This window comes from Ostrea edulis, chromosome 6 (assembly GCF_947568905.1).
Source record: "Ostrea edulis chromosome 6, xbOstEdul1.1, whole genome shotgun sequence".
In the NCBI taxonomy this organism is placed as follows: Eukaryota; Metazoa; Mollusca; class Bivalvia; order Ostreida; family Ostreidae; genus Ostrea; species Ostrea edulis.
Window position 1 is genome coordinate 71969758 of NC_079169.1, and position 17413 is coordinate 71987170.

A 17413-nucleotide genomic window follows, 5' to 3' on the forward strand; every position below is an offset into this window, starting at 1 on the left:
AATGCATTGAAAATTGTACCGTTAATCCGGACAGTAATTTTGTTTAGGGAAGGTCTGTGTCGGACTATTTTAGCAAGGCGTAAATTATAAAGAAAACAAGCCAAACTAATTGAAGCGATTACCTGTACCCTGTCAACACCTCCCTCCAATTAGGTGGTGTGTGATGATAAGTCCGTTAGATAGCACGTGCCGATCGAGACATTGTATTGCCAATTTTCGCACATAAGATCTTTATTGCGTGTAGTGTTGAATTTTGTAAATAAATCTGTAGCATATTATTTTGTAGTCTTGATCAACACCCTAATAGTATTAATGAATTAAACATCATGCCGTAATGATAATTTTTTAACTGCTACACATATCAGTTGTACTGATTCGTAAATTGATATCGGCTTATTCACATCCAAAGAGTGTAGATTATACTTCTAGATTCTGGATTTTATACTGTTGATTGGCGTGAAATATACATGCATGTTCATGCACATGTATTATGTAGTATAAGTTTTTAACGTTTAGAATGTCACGCATGTAGAATGTACCTGTGTACGATTGATTCTTGTTACGATGTTGTAGAGCTTTATTGCTTTCGAATTTTTAAACTCTGGGTAGAAGTGAGAAAATTACCATTTTAAGGAAAATGACAATTAAATTCTGTATGTACCTGTAATGTTAGTTTCACCCGAGTTTTGTTCCGTTATTATTGCATCATGAAAATAATAGGTGCGCGTGATTAGATCAAAGCAGTAGTAGGTCTTTATATTACGAGCTTAAATGATTTTGTTCTCCCGATATTGTCTTGGATAATTATAGATTAAGAAATATAAACTCTAGCAGATTGAATTTTGGTTAAAGAATGTTGTCAATTGACATGATAATCACGAAAGTCTTATACAACTTTGGACGATGAAGATTGTTTTAACAGACCGCCGAACCCGTGAATCGTGACAGATGGAAATTACCGGCCACTTCAAGAAATAAAAGTGTGATGAAATGTTTGAAGTGTAAATGATTATGTTAGTTACTAATGATTTATTTACTTATAGTTACATAAAGTGATTCATTATTTGTTTTAGTGCAGACAGTACACAGTTTTGTATATTTATTTGTAGGGATCATATGTATGTACAATGTAAACACAGGCAAATACACTGAACACATACATTAAATTTTAGTGCTTTGAAATACATGTAAATGTTAACATTATATTAATTTATTTACTAATGCAAATGGTTAAATCCAATGATAGAATGTGTTTAATTCACTATGCATCAATAAAGTAGACACTTACTGGTTACTTATGCAAAACTAGAAAATATGCGATTCAATTATCCGGACGCTTCATTTATCCGAACGATTTCGCTGGGAACCAAAGTGTCCGGATTAACGAGGCTCCACTGTACATACATACAAACATACATACATAAATACCAAGGATAACCCATGAAAGCTCGAAAGCTTATTTCCAATGGGGTCCTTTGATGCACGGATGTTTGCACTAGGGGGTCATTTATGTAGGAGGAAGCTGGAGTACCCGGAGGAAACCCACGTGTCCGAGCGGGCGACCGCCATACCCTCTCACATACAACCACTGCCGATCACAGGGATCAAACTCAGGTCGCAGCAGTGAGAAGCGAGAGCGCTACCCGAACACCCTGGTTGCGTCTTGAATTTCTTTGGCCTCGGGGACCCAGGCCCTACCCACTGACGTCTCTGAGCTGTATTCTCTGGCTCAATAATGAACCCAAGTCTCATCTACAGTCACCAGATGCAAAAGAAAATCATCTTTTGACCTAAAACGCTTCAACAAGGCGCTTCATACAGATGCTCTGGTTGCCATTTGCTCATTGCTAAAAGATTTGGGGACCCAATGGACTGTTAGCTTGCGCATACCTAAACGATCATGTAAGATTGTTGAAACGCTACCATGTGAAATATCTAATGCCTGCACTATTTCTTCCACCTGAATTCGCCTATCAGAGTATACCAGATCCCAAACTTTCTTAAACATTTCTTCTTTGGTGGCATCCAGTGGGCGTCCAAACCTGGCTTCATCTTCTAAAGACGTTCTACCACATTTGAATATCCCTACCCAGAATTTAACCTGAGCATAAGATGCTGCAGAAGACCCATAAACATCGGCTAACTTGCTGTGTATTTCCTTGCCTGTTTTACCTTTTAAATACAAGTACCGAATTATATTATGGTACTCAACTTTAGATGAAAAGCATGTCTTTGCATCACTAGCCATGTTTGACATTCAATATCTTATTAAAGAATTACTTGATACGCGTGCAATTTTGTACCCAGGTATAAAACATGTATTGAAACAAGGCATGGAAATCGTGACCGTCTCGGTCAATTGGAAATGGGATAGGCTGGTTACTTACTGACTTGCCCTCATAATACTTTCAATTTCAATTAATTAATACAATTATATATTCCAAGAAATTCCTTTCAGTAATCTATATAGGCATTTATCTATAACAATATATATTGTTAGACTATTGTGATTCTATACAGTTATTAAACGTCTATTGACTGGGTCTGGGGACAACAGCTGTTTTGTTTGACCCGAGAATGGATCTGTTACCTGAAGCCGTATGTCAACTATGGTTTTTCAAACTTGTACAATTTCACGTTACCCTATAAAACATGTAATATATTTTTTGTTATACTAAATGTTTGAACCATATGCACAAATATTCTACGCAGTTAACAATTTTTATACTGTTACCCGTTGGCAGGCATTGTCAACCGTTGCTATGTACTGTTACCCAGAGGACGTGGTTTATGCACACAGTGGGGTGACAGTCCCTTTTAACAAATGTTTCTAAATTAATCAAATTCGTCTTAATTTACATGAAAGTATAACAATTTACTTCAAGACAATTCACTGCATAGGTTTAACAGTTTTAAAAAATGTTGAATAAACTTACAAAATCACACTGTCTTGTTAAAAGTTCGAAGTCAACAAACCATGTGTATCTATAGTGAAAACCTGCCTAAAAAGTGAAGGGATATAACAATACAATCATGGACTGTGTTGTCGGACAACAGCTATTTTGTCTTACCCTCAGCTGTTGTCCTCGGACCCAGTCAATAACTATACTATTGACTGATCAGACATTGAATAAATATTTTATTACCTAATGCATATAAGGTGTGATTTAATTTTGTCAAAGAATAGTTTAACTTACCGGTACCAATTCTATCATGGATTCAAATAATTTGTTTAAAATTTTAAGTGTTGATGTTAATCATATATAATAGATTTGCATGAATATAACAAGCATTGTTTTTCAAGGTGGGGTGGGGGTGACCCTTCTAAAATTTCTGATAAGCAAAAAAAAACCACTTTCCCCCAAATTTTAAAATTTGTGGGGGGAGGGGTGTGTGTGTTATTTGTCTTTCACTACATGGGTTCAATTCCTCAGTTCAACCTTACATTCTTATAAATGGGGGGGGGGGGTGCTAGGTTTAATTTGAAATGTTGTTTCACCTATTCTTTTTTTCCAGTGAGAATTAAATGGCCATCAGGAAATGTGTACACAGGAAAGCTTCTATACAGAAATTTCATTTCTCCTGCATTTGACCTTGCCTTTTTATCGGTGAAGGTCAAGGAATCTGACCGGCCCTCTACACTGCAGACGTCTAAGGTGAAGGAAGGTTAGTAACTTCTGATAGGAAACATGATGCTAATGAATACCTTACTGTAATATTAAGTGATTGCCACTTCCAAGAAATAAAATATAGGGGAAATTCTAATCAATTTTAGCCAAATAGAGCTAAAAGCAACATGACCTCTAGGATCAGGCCTGGAACATATCATAGGGATTTAAATTTTTACAGAGGAATTGCAAATGAATAGGAAAATTCTTCAAACTTTTTCTGAAGAATCACACAACCTTTAAGTTAATCAAATTAATGTGCAAGCATCCATATATTGTGTAGTTTCATGACACCTGGACCGTGACCCACAGGGTTTTACTTAGGATTTTATAAATTATATATTAATCATAAGAACCACACAGTTACAACTTGTCAAATATCTCTACCAGAGGGAGCTACACAGGCTCTCTTGTTGTCATTTGTAGGGTGAATAGGTTTTTAACATCTGTTCCTTTATCTCAGAGAAGGGGAAGAACTGTTATATCAACTTTTTGTTTCCTTGTAAGTAATGTGTGTGTGCTTGAACTATATGGTATCTATGCAATGTATACACAAAATTGGCCAACATTAGATTACTGCCAATAGCACACTTTGTGTTTCAAAACATACCATGATTATGATTAGATTACCAATTTGTATTTCCAATTCATTAAACTTGGCAGAGATTCATTATTTCATGTGATTTTACTTCTATGAACATTCCATTTTTTAGGGGAACCAGTATTTGGAATAGGCCATGCCATCTTCAATGAGGAATATAACCTTTTACCTTCAGCTACATCAGGGACTGTGTCAAAAGTTCTTAAAATAAAGAATGAAGTTATAATGATTCAGGTATTTTGGATGCATTGAAATGGATGAGTTAATTTTGTTCTTCCCATGGAATGATTATATGTCGGTATTGATAGTAACTACGATTGCTAGCATTAAACTGTAATGCACTAAGTCTTGTATTCTTTAATCAACATTGAAATAATTTTTTGGGAAAATATAGTGAATGAGTAACAAATGAAATTGCGCTGTAAAGGGTTCCTTATTTATGGAGATTAAGATAAAATTCATTTGATTTGTGGCCTCTAGTCAAAATAGATGACAACATTTTGCATAGTGAAATTTGTTTAAGATGGAATATGTATTCTGAAGATCAGCAAGAACATACTCTCTTAAAGTATGCTCAAAGTAACAATCTTCAAATTCAAGTATATGGTGGAAAGCATTGTCCATCAGGATTGGGTAAAAACATATAGGTCCATTTCTTAATAAGAACAGAGTGGTTCAAGTGAGTCTGGCGCCATAAAGTTGTTTTGCTATTTGTGTATATGTACATGTACTTACAGACCACCTGTGCTATTCATGCTGGAGCCAGTGGAGGTCCTATTGTAAACAGACATGGAAAAGTGGTGGGTGTGACAGTATGCAATGCAAAGTAAGTGAAAATGTTAGAAATATGATAGGTCACAAACATGGCAATTAGTCAAAATATCACAAAAGTAGGTCACAGTTTCACAGACAAAGTTAGTCACAGTTTCACAAACAAAGTCAGTCACAGTTTCACAAAGTAGGTTACAGTTTCACAGACAAAGTTAGTCACAGTTTCACAATGTAGGTCACAGTTTCACAAACAAAGTCAGTCACAGTTTCACAGACAAAGTCAGTCACAGTTTCACAAACAAAGTCAGTCACAGTTTCACAAACAAAGTCAGTCACAGTTTCACAAAGTAGGTCACAGTTTCACAAAGTCAGTCACAGTTTCACAGACAAAGTCAGTCACAGTTTCACAAACAAAGTCAGTCACAGTTTCACAAAGTAGGTCACAGTTTCACAAAGTAGGTCACAGTTTCACAGACAAAGTCAGTCACAGTTTCACAAACAATGTCAGTCACAGTTTCACAAAGTAGGTTACAGTTTCACAGACAAAATCAGTCACAGTTTCACAAACAAAATCAGTCACAGTTTCACACACAAAGCCAGTCACAGTTTCACAAACAAAGTCTGTCACAGTTTCACAGGTAAAGTAAGTAATAATGTCACAAAGTAGGTCACGGTATCACAAAGTAAATCACAGTGTCGCACAGAAAACCAGAATGTCAGAAAGTAGATCATGTACAGTGTCACAAACAAATTAAGTAAAAAATATAAAGTAGGTCACAGTATCACAAAGCAGGTCATAGTGTCTTAAAGTAGGACACAGTCACAAAGTAGGTCACAATTTCACAAAGTAAGTCACAGTGTCAAAAACAAAGTCACTCACGGTGTCACAAAGTAGGTCATATTGTCACAAAGTAGGTCACACTGTCAGAAAGTAGGTCACAAAGTACGACACAGTGTAACAAAATAAGTCATAATTTCGCAAAGTAAGTCACAGTTTCACAAAGTACTAAAGAAGTCACTCATAAAGTAAATCAGAGCATCCCAGAGTAGGTCACAATAAGTTACATTGTCACAAACAAAATTAGTCACAATGGCACAAAGTGGGTCACCACAATGTCCAGTAAGTCATAGTGTTACTCTAAATATTAAATGATTTGTAGTTTCTGATTACTACCAGAATAAAATTTCAAAATCTAAAGAAATGAAATTTTGAAGTACAATAGATTTTGAGTGCACTCCATTGACTATTCAGAGCACTCTGACAAGTATGAAAGATCAGTGTTTCCAGATATTTTTGTCTGCCTGCATTCAATAGTAGATGCTCCGGAATTCAAAATGGCAATAAATGCTCAGAACCAAAGAATATCACACTTCAAATGTGAAAACTGCAAACATTTATTTTGGAACATAAAACATTTCTATACATTCTACATGAACATCATTGTTCATGTTCAAACATTTGAAATTAAATTCTGCATAAGTAGTGATGACAAATAATAGAGCTTGTATTACAAGGTATAACTCTCAACTTTGATTTCCTCATTTTACATAAAGAATTCATTAAGATAAATTGAAAATGAAGAGCCGTTTCGGTATTAATTAGCATTGCCCCACCATATGGCGGGTGCCCTACAATAATCACTCCACCTGTCTGTCTGTCCATCAGCACTTGTGGCAAATGATAAGTTTCCTTTAGACGATTTTCATAAATTTTATACATAATATTTGGATGAGGCAGAGGAAGACCTGTTTTGAATAAAAGGTATAGGTTAGTAGAGTAATGCTTTCCGACAAGCTAAGTTGTCTTCTGACAACTCTTGTTATGGCATGCAATAACTTGGGAAGTTAAGGTAGTACTCTACATCGTCATAATGGCTGACTTCCTTTAAAAACATGGATGAAAAAATCGATATCAGCAATATTTGACTTTTCCTTTTCCATTTAAATACCTAGCCGAGTAGCTCAGTAGGTTAGAATACCGACTGCTGAACTGTAGATTGCAGGTTCAAGTCCAGCAGGGGTTTTAAATTTTTTTCAGATTACCTTCTACTAAAACTGTATTATTTTGACAAAATAAAGTAAATTTGAAAATTTTTAACTTCAAAATATTGTTGTACATATCCTCTATTTTTCATCTACATCAAATTTCTCTGGTGTAGCATACCTCCTTAAAGGTAATGCCCGGATTAGGAAGACCCCTTTTGATTTTCAGATTTATTGGTTTTGTTGTTATGGGTTATGAAACTTAGAATTTGATATGTGATAAAATATTCATTGCAGGGCCCTTTCTGGCTTCTCAGTTTATTCTTTACACTTCATTTGGACTGATGACAATTTGCCCCACACATACTTCAAACATATCAATGGAGCAAAGAATTCTAGTCTTTTGTGACCTAGAGTAGAAAATGGTAGACATGTAGGCATATTTTTATGTGCTTTTTAAATACGGAATACCATGCAAATATTTCCAGTTCAAAGGTTTTTCAAGGTCTGAATTATGTTTGCAGGGATGTTTCATCCGGTGCTAGTTATCCCCATATCAACATGTGTGTTCCTATGGAAACAGTATTGCCCATAATTGAAAACTTTGTACAGTCAAAAGGTGAGAATGATTCTGAATATCATAGGCTTTGTTATAATACTTAAATTCAGTATTGTAGATTATACTAGGATTTCTTGATTAAACTTTGAGTCGATAATAAAGTTGATAGGATTTGTTAAATATATTTAGTGATGATGAAAATTTAAATTTTCTCATGAAAATGTGCCACCACGATTCATTGTTATCAAGTCTAAATTCAGTTAGGCCATTTTTTGAAAAATTGTTTCTTCGTCCCCACCTGAAATTATATTAACTGTGAAATTACACGCTAGTATCTAAGATTTAAAGAAATCTCAAAAGAAGTACACTGTATGAATGATGAAGTTTTTCATTGCCCACCAAAATTAATCATCATGCTTTTTTATCAAAATTAAACAAGTTTTATGCAAGACGAAGATAACAAACAGTGATCAATCTCATAACTCCTATAAGCAATAAAAAATAGTTGGGCAAACACGAGCCCCTGGACACACCAGAGGTGGGATCATGTGCCTAGGAGGAGTAAGCATCCCCTGTCGACCGGTCACACCCGCCTAGAGCCCTATATCCTGATCAGGTAAACTGAGTTATCCGTAGTCAAAATCAGTGTGCCAATCCCAATTGCAACTCATTTAAGGTCAAGGGAGTGGCTCAGTTGAGCTATTGCTATGTGTTTATTCGTCATTTGTCGTACGTTAACAATTAAAAATTTTTTAACTTCGTGATATTTCAATTCTTTTAAAATTTTATGTAAAGCATCTTTTAAACATATGGGGAAATAAATTGTAAATTTCAGGACTCCTGGGGCCTTAAGAGCAGGCAAAACTTCCAAACATTGACAAATTTTTAAATTCTTTTTATCTACAAGCACACATCTGTAAGAAAAACTAAATGCATAGTCATGCAGATCAGGAAGGTCTCGGCCAAAATTATAAATTCCATGATCCTCTGACCCCAGGCATATACACTATGTTTATATGTAAAACATTCAAAAACATCTTTAACGCTATTGATACTAAATTGGAATTAATGCAGTTCCACCCTCCTGTGACATCATAAGATTTTGCAAAGTCAATGATTTGATAAGATTTATGCATGACAGGAACATAAATTTTGTTGGAGTCTTTTTCAGTAGTTATTGTAAAAAAAATCTTGTTAACAGTAAAATATTTCAAAAGTCTGAAGTTATATATCAATAATCAATTATATGTTTCAAAATATTGAATCCAAGGGCAACAACTCTGTTTTCACTAAATTATTTATCAAGTCCATTACGTGATAGATTTCCTTTATTTTTCACAAACATTTTCCTGAAATTGTTATTAATACTATTATATCGTTTGAACCAGTTTTTATGAAATTTTGATAATGCTGTTTAAGGAAAATGGCATCGTCACATGCCACGGTTGAAACATGCGCTCCTCTTCCCTTTTACCCGTGGCTCTCTGCGTGACAATTTCTTCGTTTCTCATAAATATGCATGATGAGAATGACGTAATCCGTTATCAATAGAAGTAATGGATGTGGCAATGAAAACATGTTCTTTTTGCACCAAAATTATAGTAAACAAAAGTCCTACAGATCAATGACCTCTGAAGAGTTTTGTGGTTTATTTCTTGTAAATGTCCACTTGTTCCAAAAGATGGGAAGGGAGGGGGTGTGTAATTACCAATACACAACACTCGTCGTCATTAGTCTCCGAATATTTCATTAGAAACACCTGATAGTATAAAGACTTCCCACCACCTGTTCTTAGTGACAGAAAAACATCATTATGATCCTCATAAATGCACCTTCATAACTGCCAATGTGAAACACACGTTTACACAATGATTTTGCGTTTGTTAGTGGAAGAAAAAGCATTCTGATTGGTCAGAGTAATATAACCGCATTCTATAAACAGTTTAAATCTCTAATTAAGTCTTGCTCGGAAACTCAGCGATTGACCGAATCACGTCATGCATATTTATGAGAAACGAAGAAATTGTCACGCAGAGAACCACGAGTGAAAGGGAAGAGGAGCGTACGTTTCAACCGTGGTGTGCGACAATGGGAAAATTGCAATTTTCTGACGTTGATAAATGGTATATGTGTGCTAATTGGTAAAAAATTTATTAATACCGCAACATACTCATCTTATCTTTTCTGATCGCCTGTTGTCCGTCGTCTGTCTGTAAACTTTTTACATTTTCGACTTCTCCTCCAGAACCACTGGGCCAATTATAACCAAACTTGGCCAAAAGTATACTTGGGTGAAGGGCTTTCAAGTTTGTTCAAATAAAGGGCCATGACAAAGGGGAGATAATCACAAAAATGCAAAAATAGGGTTGGGTCATTCAAAAATCTTCTTATCAGGAACTACTGGGCCAGAAGTGCTAAAATTTACATGAAAGCTTCCTTACATAGTGCAGATTCAAGTTTATTAAAATCATGGCCCCCGGGGGTCGGATTGGGCCACAATAGGGGATCAAAGTTTTACATACAAATATATAGGAAAAATCTTGTAAAATCTTCTCAAGAACCACTGAGCCAGAAAAGCTGAGATTTACATGAAAGCTTCCTGACATAGTGCAGATTCAAGTTTGTTCAAATCATGGCCCCTGGGGGTTGGATGTGGCCACAATAGGGGATCAGAGTTTTACATACCTGGTACAAATATATAGGAAAAATCTTTACTTTGGTGTTTGATCTTGTGATCTCAACCTGGAAGTTTGACCAACTTTTGATAAAAATCTTACCTATTCAATGTCTCCCGAACTATTTAAGATAGAGCTTCATGTTTTAGATATAGATTTCTTATGGAAAAGGTCTTTCATATCATACCAATACTATGACCTTGTGACCTTGATTTTATCCAGAACAGCAAGATGGTTTTATTGAGGTGTTGAGGCAACTCTTTATTGTATGAATTCATTTTTAGTTATGATGTGATCCTTTGGGGCTAGGTTGGGGCCACAATATGGGGTCAGAATTTTTCATTGGAATAAAGATTGATAAAAAATTCTTAAGAATCACAACAGCTGAAAAATGGAAGGCAAAAGTGACTCAGGTGAGCAATGTGGCTCACAGGCCTCTTGTGTTCAGTTATGTTATGACCCTATAGAGCTAGCTTGGGGCCACAATATGGGTTAAAATTGTGAATGGAAATAAAGATTGAAATTAAATCTTTTATAAATCACAACAGCTGAACAACTGCAGAGTCAAGATGACTCAGGTTAGTGATGTGGCTCATGGGCCTCTTGTAATGGTTTTGATAGAAATTCATTTTTTCTGATTTGCTCAGATCTAAGTGTTTTGGAGCATCTGCAAATAAAAGACCCATTAATCAAAGGACTCTGGACCCTGGAAACCAAAGAAGCAGGTAGACAAACAGATATGGGATTTCTTAAATTAGCAGTACTGATTGTCTCTGAAATTGTTGATGTTTTCAAAAACAAACTGGACACTCTTCAGATTGTCTATTTTTAAGCTCACCTGAGCCAAGGGCTGAGATGTTTTCTAATCTAAGTTTATTTTGTGTTTCTGTCCATCTGTTAGGCTATGATGGTTATACGAGTATTGCAGTTATTAGCAGAGATGTCATGTTTTCTGGGAATTGTTTCTGCCAGTCATTATGGCTTCCAGATTGTAAAAACATTTTTCACCTGCCTCTTTATTATGGTTTATCACAGGTTCTGAACCGTTCTGACATCACTCTGCTATGGCCCGCATAAAGTTTGATTACTTCCTGAATTGATTTAAACTTCCTGAATTGATTTAAATCCCTACTTCACTGATATAGACGTTCTTTTTTAAACTGAACATTAAGTGTATTGAATTTGTAAGTAGGAGGTTTACAGCCCACTGTTAGGCAATATAACTCGGGTAAGCATTTGGATCCATTGCTTCGATTTTTCAGAGCACTTTTGTAGTAAAATGAATATGAAAATTCATTTCAGGGTACCTGATTCCCAGCAGGCTTTAACAAACTGTACACGGATAATGGACTGTGAATAATGTACATTCACTGTGTAGAAGTATGTCTGAGGGGATGAAAAAATGCAAGACTTGAAGAGAAGGAGTGGCATTTTGATTGAATTTATGAACAATTTCTTGACAATCTTAGCATCACTGTGATAAATTGTTTTTTAATTGGCTAGATAATTTGATAATTATAGTTTTATATTGAATATGAAAACCAGTTTGTCAAGCAATATGTGTAGAGTATTGTCAGTGGTTTGCCATTACATGAGAAAGACATCATTTTTGTTGTAGAAAGAAATACATGTATTGATGATGAGCAAGATAAAACTGTGAAAACAAAAGAAAACCCTAGCTTAAACTGTGTGTGTGTCAATTTTGATATGTCATCAAACTATCACCATAGTTACATTTCATTCATGTTCCCAATAGCTTCTCAACATCATTCATGATATTTAGGTCTGGACAAACTAGTTGCAGTAGCTCAGTCATTAGTGTGTTTGCTTTATGACTGGGAGATTGTGAGTTTGAGCCCTACTCATGCCATGGCTGCGTCAAACCCAAGACGTGATTGCTCCTTCAACAAATGCTTGGCATTTAGAAGTGAGAATCACGGGTCTTTTGGATATGACCTTAAAAATTGAGGTCCCGTGTCATGGCAGCCATTGGCACGATAAAGAACCCTCACTGCTACAGCCCTGAGTGCTAAGCATAGGTCTAAATTTGTGGTACTTCACCTACAGCTGGTGAAGTCTCAATAATGAATATGAATGAAAATTCTCAACAAGACGCAAAAACAATAAATCAATCAGGTCTGGAAATCTGGGACCAGTTGTACAAACATCTTTTGATTCAACAAACAGGTAATTCCCATCAACTCATTGATATTCATGTAGTGTTACTAACTGGATATTAACTGTCATTTAAATTTTACTGACTTTTATGCATTTGGGTCCAGAGGACCAAACTATTGCCCTACATGAGGTAGAGGGCTGAGGGAGCTCACAAAATTTCTTTTGCACTCAATTTCATTTAACAATTGTTTTGTTACAAAAAAAGAGCAAAACGTCTTGAGACTTTAATCAGTATATTCCATACTGCTGATGAACCTATTGTTCTTTATGTTTATCATTTTTCCAATTTACAGATTGACTTTTGATATCCTAGATTGTTTTAAATACCATGTCTAAAATGGTCATGGTATTCTATATTGATACACAAAAATGCAACAGATATTCAAAATGCCTCGAAAACATTTTTCAATGATTCTTAACTATGGAAACCAAGCTGCATAGCAACTGAGAAGTAGCAGAATTTCGTTCCTATTAATTCTTACAGTGCACGGTAGTTTGTTGTTAATCAGTACTATAAACTGAGCTGTTGTCCATGCTATATGTTTGCTCCCCTGGCTTGTAGTGATTGGTAGTTTTAGTACACCAAAGTATATCAAGGTCATAGAACTTTTAGATGTTGCAACTGTATCAAAGCTGTGACTTGCTCTCCTCACTTCAAACTTCTATACGTTATTGTCCTCGGACAGTGTCAGGATCCTGCAGCTATGTTGTATTGTCAAGGTCACTTGGATGTGAAGATCTGTTTATTCCATTGGAATGTAAATACATGTATATCTTTGTGTAGCAGGTTCTTGGAGAAGACAATAAGTTTTAAGAAATGGTGTCAAATCCCATTGTAAATGTATAACAAAATACATTCATATCAAAACCTCTGTGGAATAACTCCAAGATAAAGGTGTATCCTATAGCTAAGATTATGAATTTCATTACATTTTATAGAATATAAAATGTTTTTCTTTTCATTGTATTTGAAACCAACATTTTTAAAGACTATTACTGATTGTGACCATGTCCTATTTACTTTATTGACTCAGAAACCAAAAGGCTCTTTTCCCCACATACAATGTATGAGGCATAAAAATTCAAATACCGTCATTTCTATTGGTCCACAGCAATTTTTATACGCCCGTCGAAGACGGGACGTATTATGGTATGGCGTCGTCCATCTGTCTGTCTGTCCGAACCTTGTGGGCAGGATACAGACTGAACCATAAGCCCTAGGACTTTACAACTTGGTACATTTGATCACCATGATGAGAGGAAGACGCCTGTTGTTTTTCAAGGTCAAAGGTCAAGGTCGTAGTATCACTTATTAGGAAAACCTTGTGGGCAGGATACAAACCGAACCGTAAGCTCCAGGATATTATAACTTGGTACATTTGATCACCATGATGAGAGGAAGACGCCTATTGTTTTTCAAGGTCAAAGGTCAAGGTCGTAGTATCACTTTTTAGGAAAACCTTGTGGGCAGGATACAAACCGAACCGTAAGCTCCAGGATATTATAACTTGGTATATTTGATCATCATGATGAGAGGAAGGTGCCTATTGTGTTTCAAGGTCAAAGGTCGAGGTCGTAGTATCACTTATTAGGAAAACCTTGTGGGCAGGATACAAACCGAACCGTAAGCTCCAGGATATTATAACTTGGTATATTTGATCATCGTGATGAGAGGAAGGTGCCTATTGTGTTTCAAGGTCAAAGGTCAAGGTCGTAGTATCACTTATTAGGAAAACCTTGTGGGCAGGATACAAACCGAACCGTAAGCTCCAGGATATTATGACTTGGTATATTTGATCATCATGGTGAGAGGAAGGTGCCTATTGTTTTTCAAGGTCAAAGGTCAAGGTCGTAGTATAACTTATTAGGAAAACCTTGTGGGCAGGATACAAACCGAACCGTAAGCTCCAGGATATTATAACTTGGTATATTTGATCACCATGGTAAGAGGAAGATGCCTATTGTTTTTCAAGGTCAAAGGTCTAGGTCGTAGTATCACATTTTAGGAAAACCTTGTGGGCAGGATACAAACCGAACCGTAAGCTCCAGGATATTATAACTTGGTATATTTGATCATCATGATGAGAGGAAGGTGCCTATTGTTTTTCAAGGTCAAAGGTCAAGGTCACAATATCACTTATTAGGAAAACCTTGTGGGCAGGATACAAACCGAACCGTTAGCATATTTATGAAGTAGCGCATTCTAAGGCTATCCCTCTTTATATCTTGATATCCATTTCTACAAGCATAATAATGAATTAGCTCACAGAGGACAGTGATAACTTCACTAAAATATGAATCCCACTGAAATATGTTTCCCTTGAGCAAAATCTACGGGCGTGTTATGCCATGTTGACGTTGCTCTTGTTCTATATTCAGTTACTGATAGTGACTTTTGATGCATCTATTTGAAAGTGTAAGACTGAAACAGAAAAAGGTATTCTACAGAAATGGACAGAAGATCAATGACTGTGACCTTTGGAATAAGGAATGATAAGGAACTTTCCACTTCCTACTTTTCATCATTATATCAAGTGTGAGACCAGTTTATGGAAGGGTACTCCACATGCTTTCCACAATGCATTCATAATTTTTTCATAATTTCAACATGTTATTCGCTCAATGTGGACAAACTAAAACTACTTTCTCGAAAATTTTCCCATTTTACAAAAGCCCTTCCTCACCGTTTTCTGCCTTTTTTCTTGTACCTGCTTGGACTCATCCTCCTCTTCGTCAAAGCTATGATCACATTTTGTCCCCTTTCCCAAAACACCGGGGTGGTGTGTTGTTAGAACTGACCCAGGATTTAAGATTTTGTACATCACTGGAATTCCCTGTGATTTTTTGAATTAGTATTCAAATGGATAACTGGAATCATCAAAATGTAATTCACAAAGACTGGAGGGCCCCTCAGAATGTAATTCACTGGAGGGCTCCTCAGAATGTAATTCACACAGACTAGAGTGTCTGGAGGGCACCTCAATGTAATTCACACACGGGAGGGCCCCTCAGAATGTAATTCACACAGAATGGAGGGCCCCTCAGAATGTAATTCACACAGACTGGAGGGTCCCTCAGAATGTAATTCACACAGAATGGAGGGCCCCTCAGAATGTAATTCACACAGACTGGAGGGTGCCTCAGAATGTTATTCACACAGACTGGAGGGCCCCTCAGAATGTAATTCACACAGACTGGAGGGCCCCTCCAAACCATTTTCTCTTGAGTCTAATAAAGGCAGTCCATTTTGGTACAAGATCTGGTTCTTTCTTAAATGGAAAATAGTGCAGGGACACCCGGCATACTATAAAACCTGGCCTGGCCTGGCCTCAAAATTGGCCTGGCCCCAATTTTGGACTCTAATTATGCTCCATCCCAAATTTTGGCCTGGCCTCAAAAGTTGGCCTGGCCTCTAAAAATATTTTTGGCCTCAACCAAAAAAAATATTTTTATTCAAAATTTTGATCGAATTCATTGATTTATTATTGGTTTAAGTTTTTCAGTCATGTAGCAGATAAATGATATGTTTCTGTTGTTTTGTAAATGTGCACTTTAAAATAATCATGAACTATCACCAATCTGATTGATTTTATTGAATATCTATTGATCAGTTTATTGATTAAATCATTTTCTTTTCCCTTCATATTTGTATGTACTAGTACACTCCAAAAATGTATACACAACTAATGAAACATTTGGCGTATTGATTTATTTCTTCAGAATAATGATTGATTTATTATTGGTTTTGTATTTTCAAAATTGTTGAACATGAATGATATATTTCTGTTGTTTTGTGAATGTGCACATTAAAATAATCATGAACTACCACCAATCTGATTGATTTTATTGAATATATGTTGATCAATTTATTGATTAAACAATTTTCCCCTTCCTAACTTATGCACTATTACACAGCAAAAAAAGTATACCGAACTAATGAAATTATTGGCTTATTGGTTTTTTCTGAATTATGATTGATTTCATTGTTTTATTATTGGTTTTGAATTTTCAAAATTGATATGTTTGTGTTGATTTGTAAATATGCAGATTGAAAACTCTCATTTTACTAATTATCCACTTCACTTATTGATAATGAATTTAAAAAACAAATTCACACTAGTTTAATGATGAAGCATTTGCTAACTAATTAATGCAGGCTTTGATATAAAATAAGAAGAATGTGGACAGATTCAATGTAATAATTGTAATTAGTTCTGTGTTACTGTTGCTTTATCACAAAACCAGAAAAAAAAAATCACAATTTTGAAAATTCAGACAGACAGTTTTGTATACCTTATTTAGTTTAGGCACAATCATAAAATGAGTTACTTATCAAAATTTTCTGTTGTATCAAACACACCCTATTTGCAAATGTTGGACTGCTCCATTGTTTCTGTATAATGGAATTTCCAACTTCAGCAAAAGTTTTCATCACTATCTTTTAATATGGTGATAGATATTCCCTTTATCCTGACAGGGCAGGCCTTCATAGCATGGGAACTTGTCACTTTTACAATGAGTATTAAAAATTTATTATGAAATAAAGAAAGAAATATTTATAATACATCATATCCGTTTTAATCTACATTGTTCATTCAGGGTAAAGTATAGATAAATGAACACTAAAATACAAATCTAAAATCCTTAGTTCATTGGCTATTATCATTATGCTAGCAAACATTTCACTGTGTTTATTTTGATTTTTTGAAAATGTCATTTATCATGCTTTGGAAATTAAACAAGTAACACTAAATGTGTGGTATCTGCACATTGAAAACATTAAGACCACATGCTCTGTTCTGAATGTGCGCTGATCTTAAAATTGAATTCATCATAATGACAACACAATTGTAATACTTTTATAATTTGTAAATTGATATCAAATTGAATTCTATCGAATACAAAAAATATCATTAAATCAATCATTTCATCAGTATACTTTTTGATGTACTAGTACATAAGTTAAGAAGGGAAAGGC

General features: G+C 35.4%; 1 protein-coding gene across 2 annotated transcripts in view; it reads left to right on the forward strand.

The window, feature by feature from the left end:
• Nucleotides 1–16263, forward strand: part of LOC125683507 (peroxisomal leader peptide-processing protease-like) — a 28687-nt gene extending 12424 nt beyond the window's left edge. For both annotated transcript variants that reach the window (XM_048924738.2, XM_048924737.2), the window contains exons 5-10: nucleotides 3517–3666; nucleotides 4382–4503; nucleotides 5007–5095; nucleotides 7548–7642; nucleotides 10905–10982; nucleotides 11560–16263. In XM_048924738.2, coding sequence (XP_048780695.2) covers nucleotides 3517–3666; nucleotides 4382–4503; nucleotides 5007–5095; nucleotides 7548–7642; nucleotides 10905–10982; nucleotides 11560–11585 — 560 coding nt within the window. In that variant the 3' untranslated portion in view covers nucleotides 11586–16263. The remainder of the gene's footprint in view (nucleotides 1–3516; nucleotides 3667–4381; nucleotides 4504–5006; nucleotides 5096–7547; nucleotides 7643–10904; nucleotides 10983–11559) is intronic.
• The last annotated feature ends 1150 nt before the right edge of the window (nucleotides 16264–17413 follow it).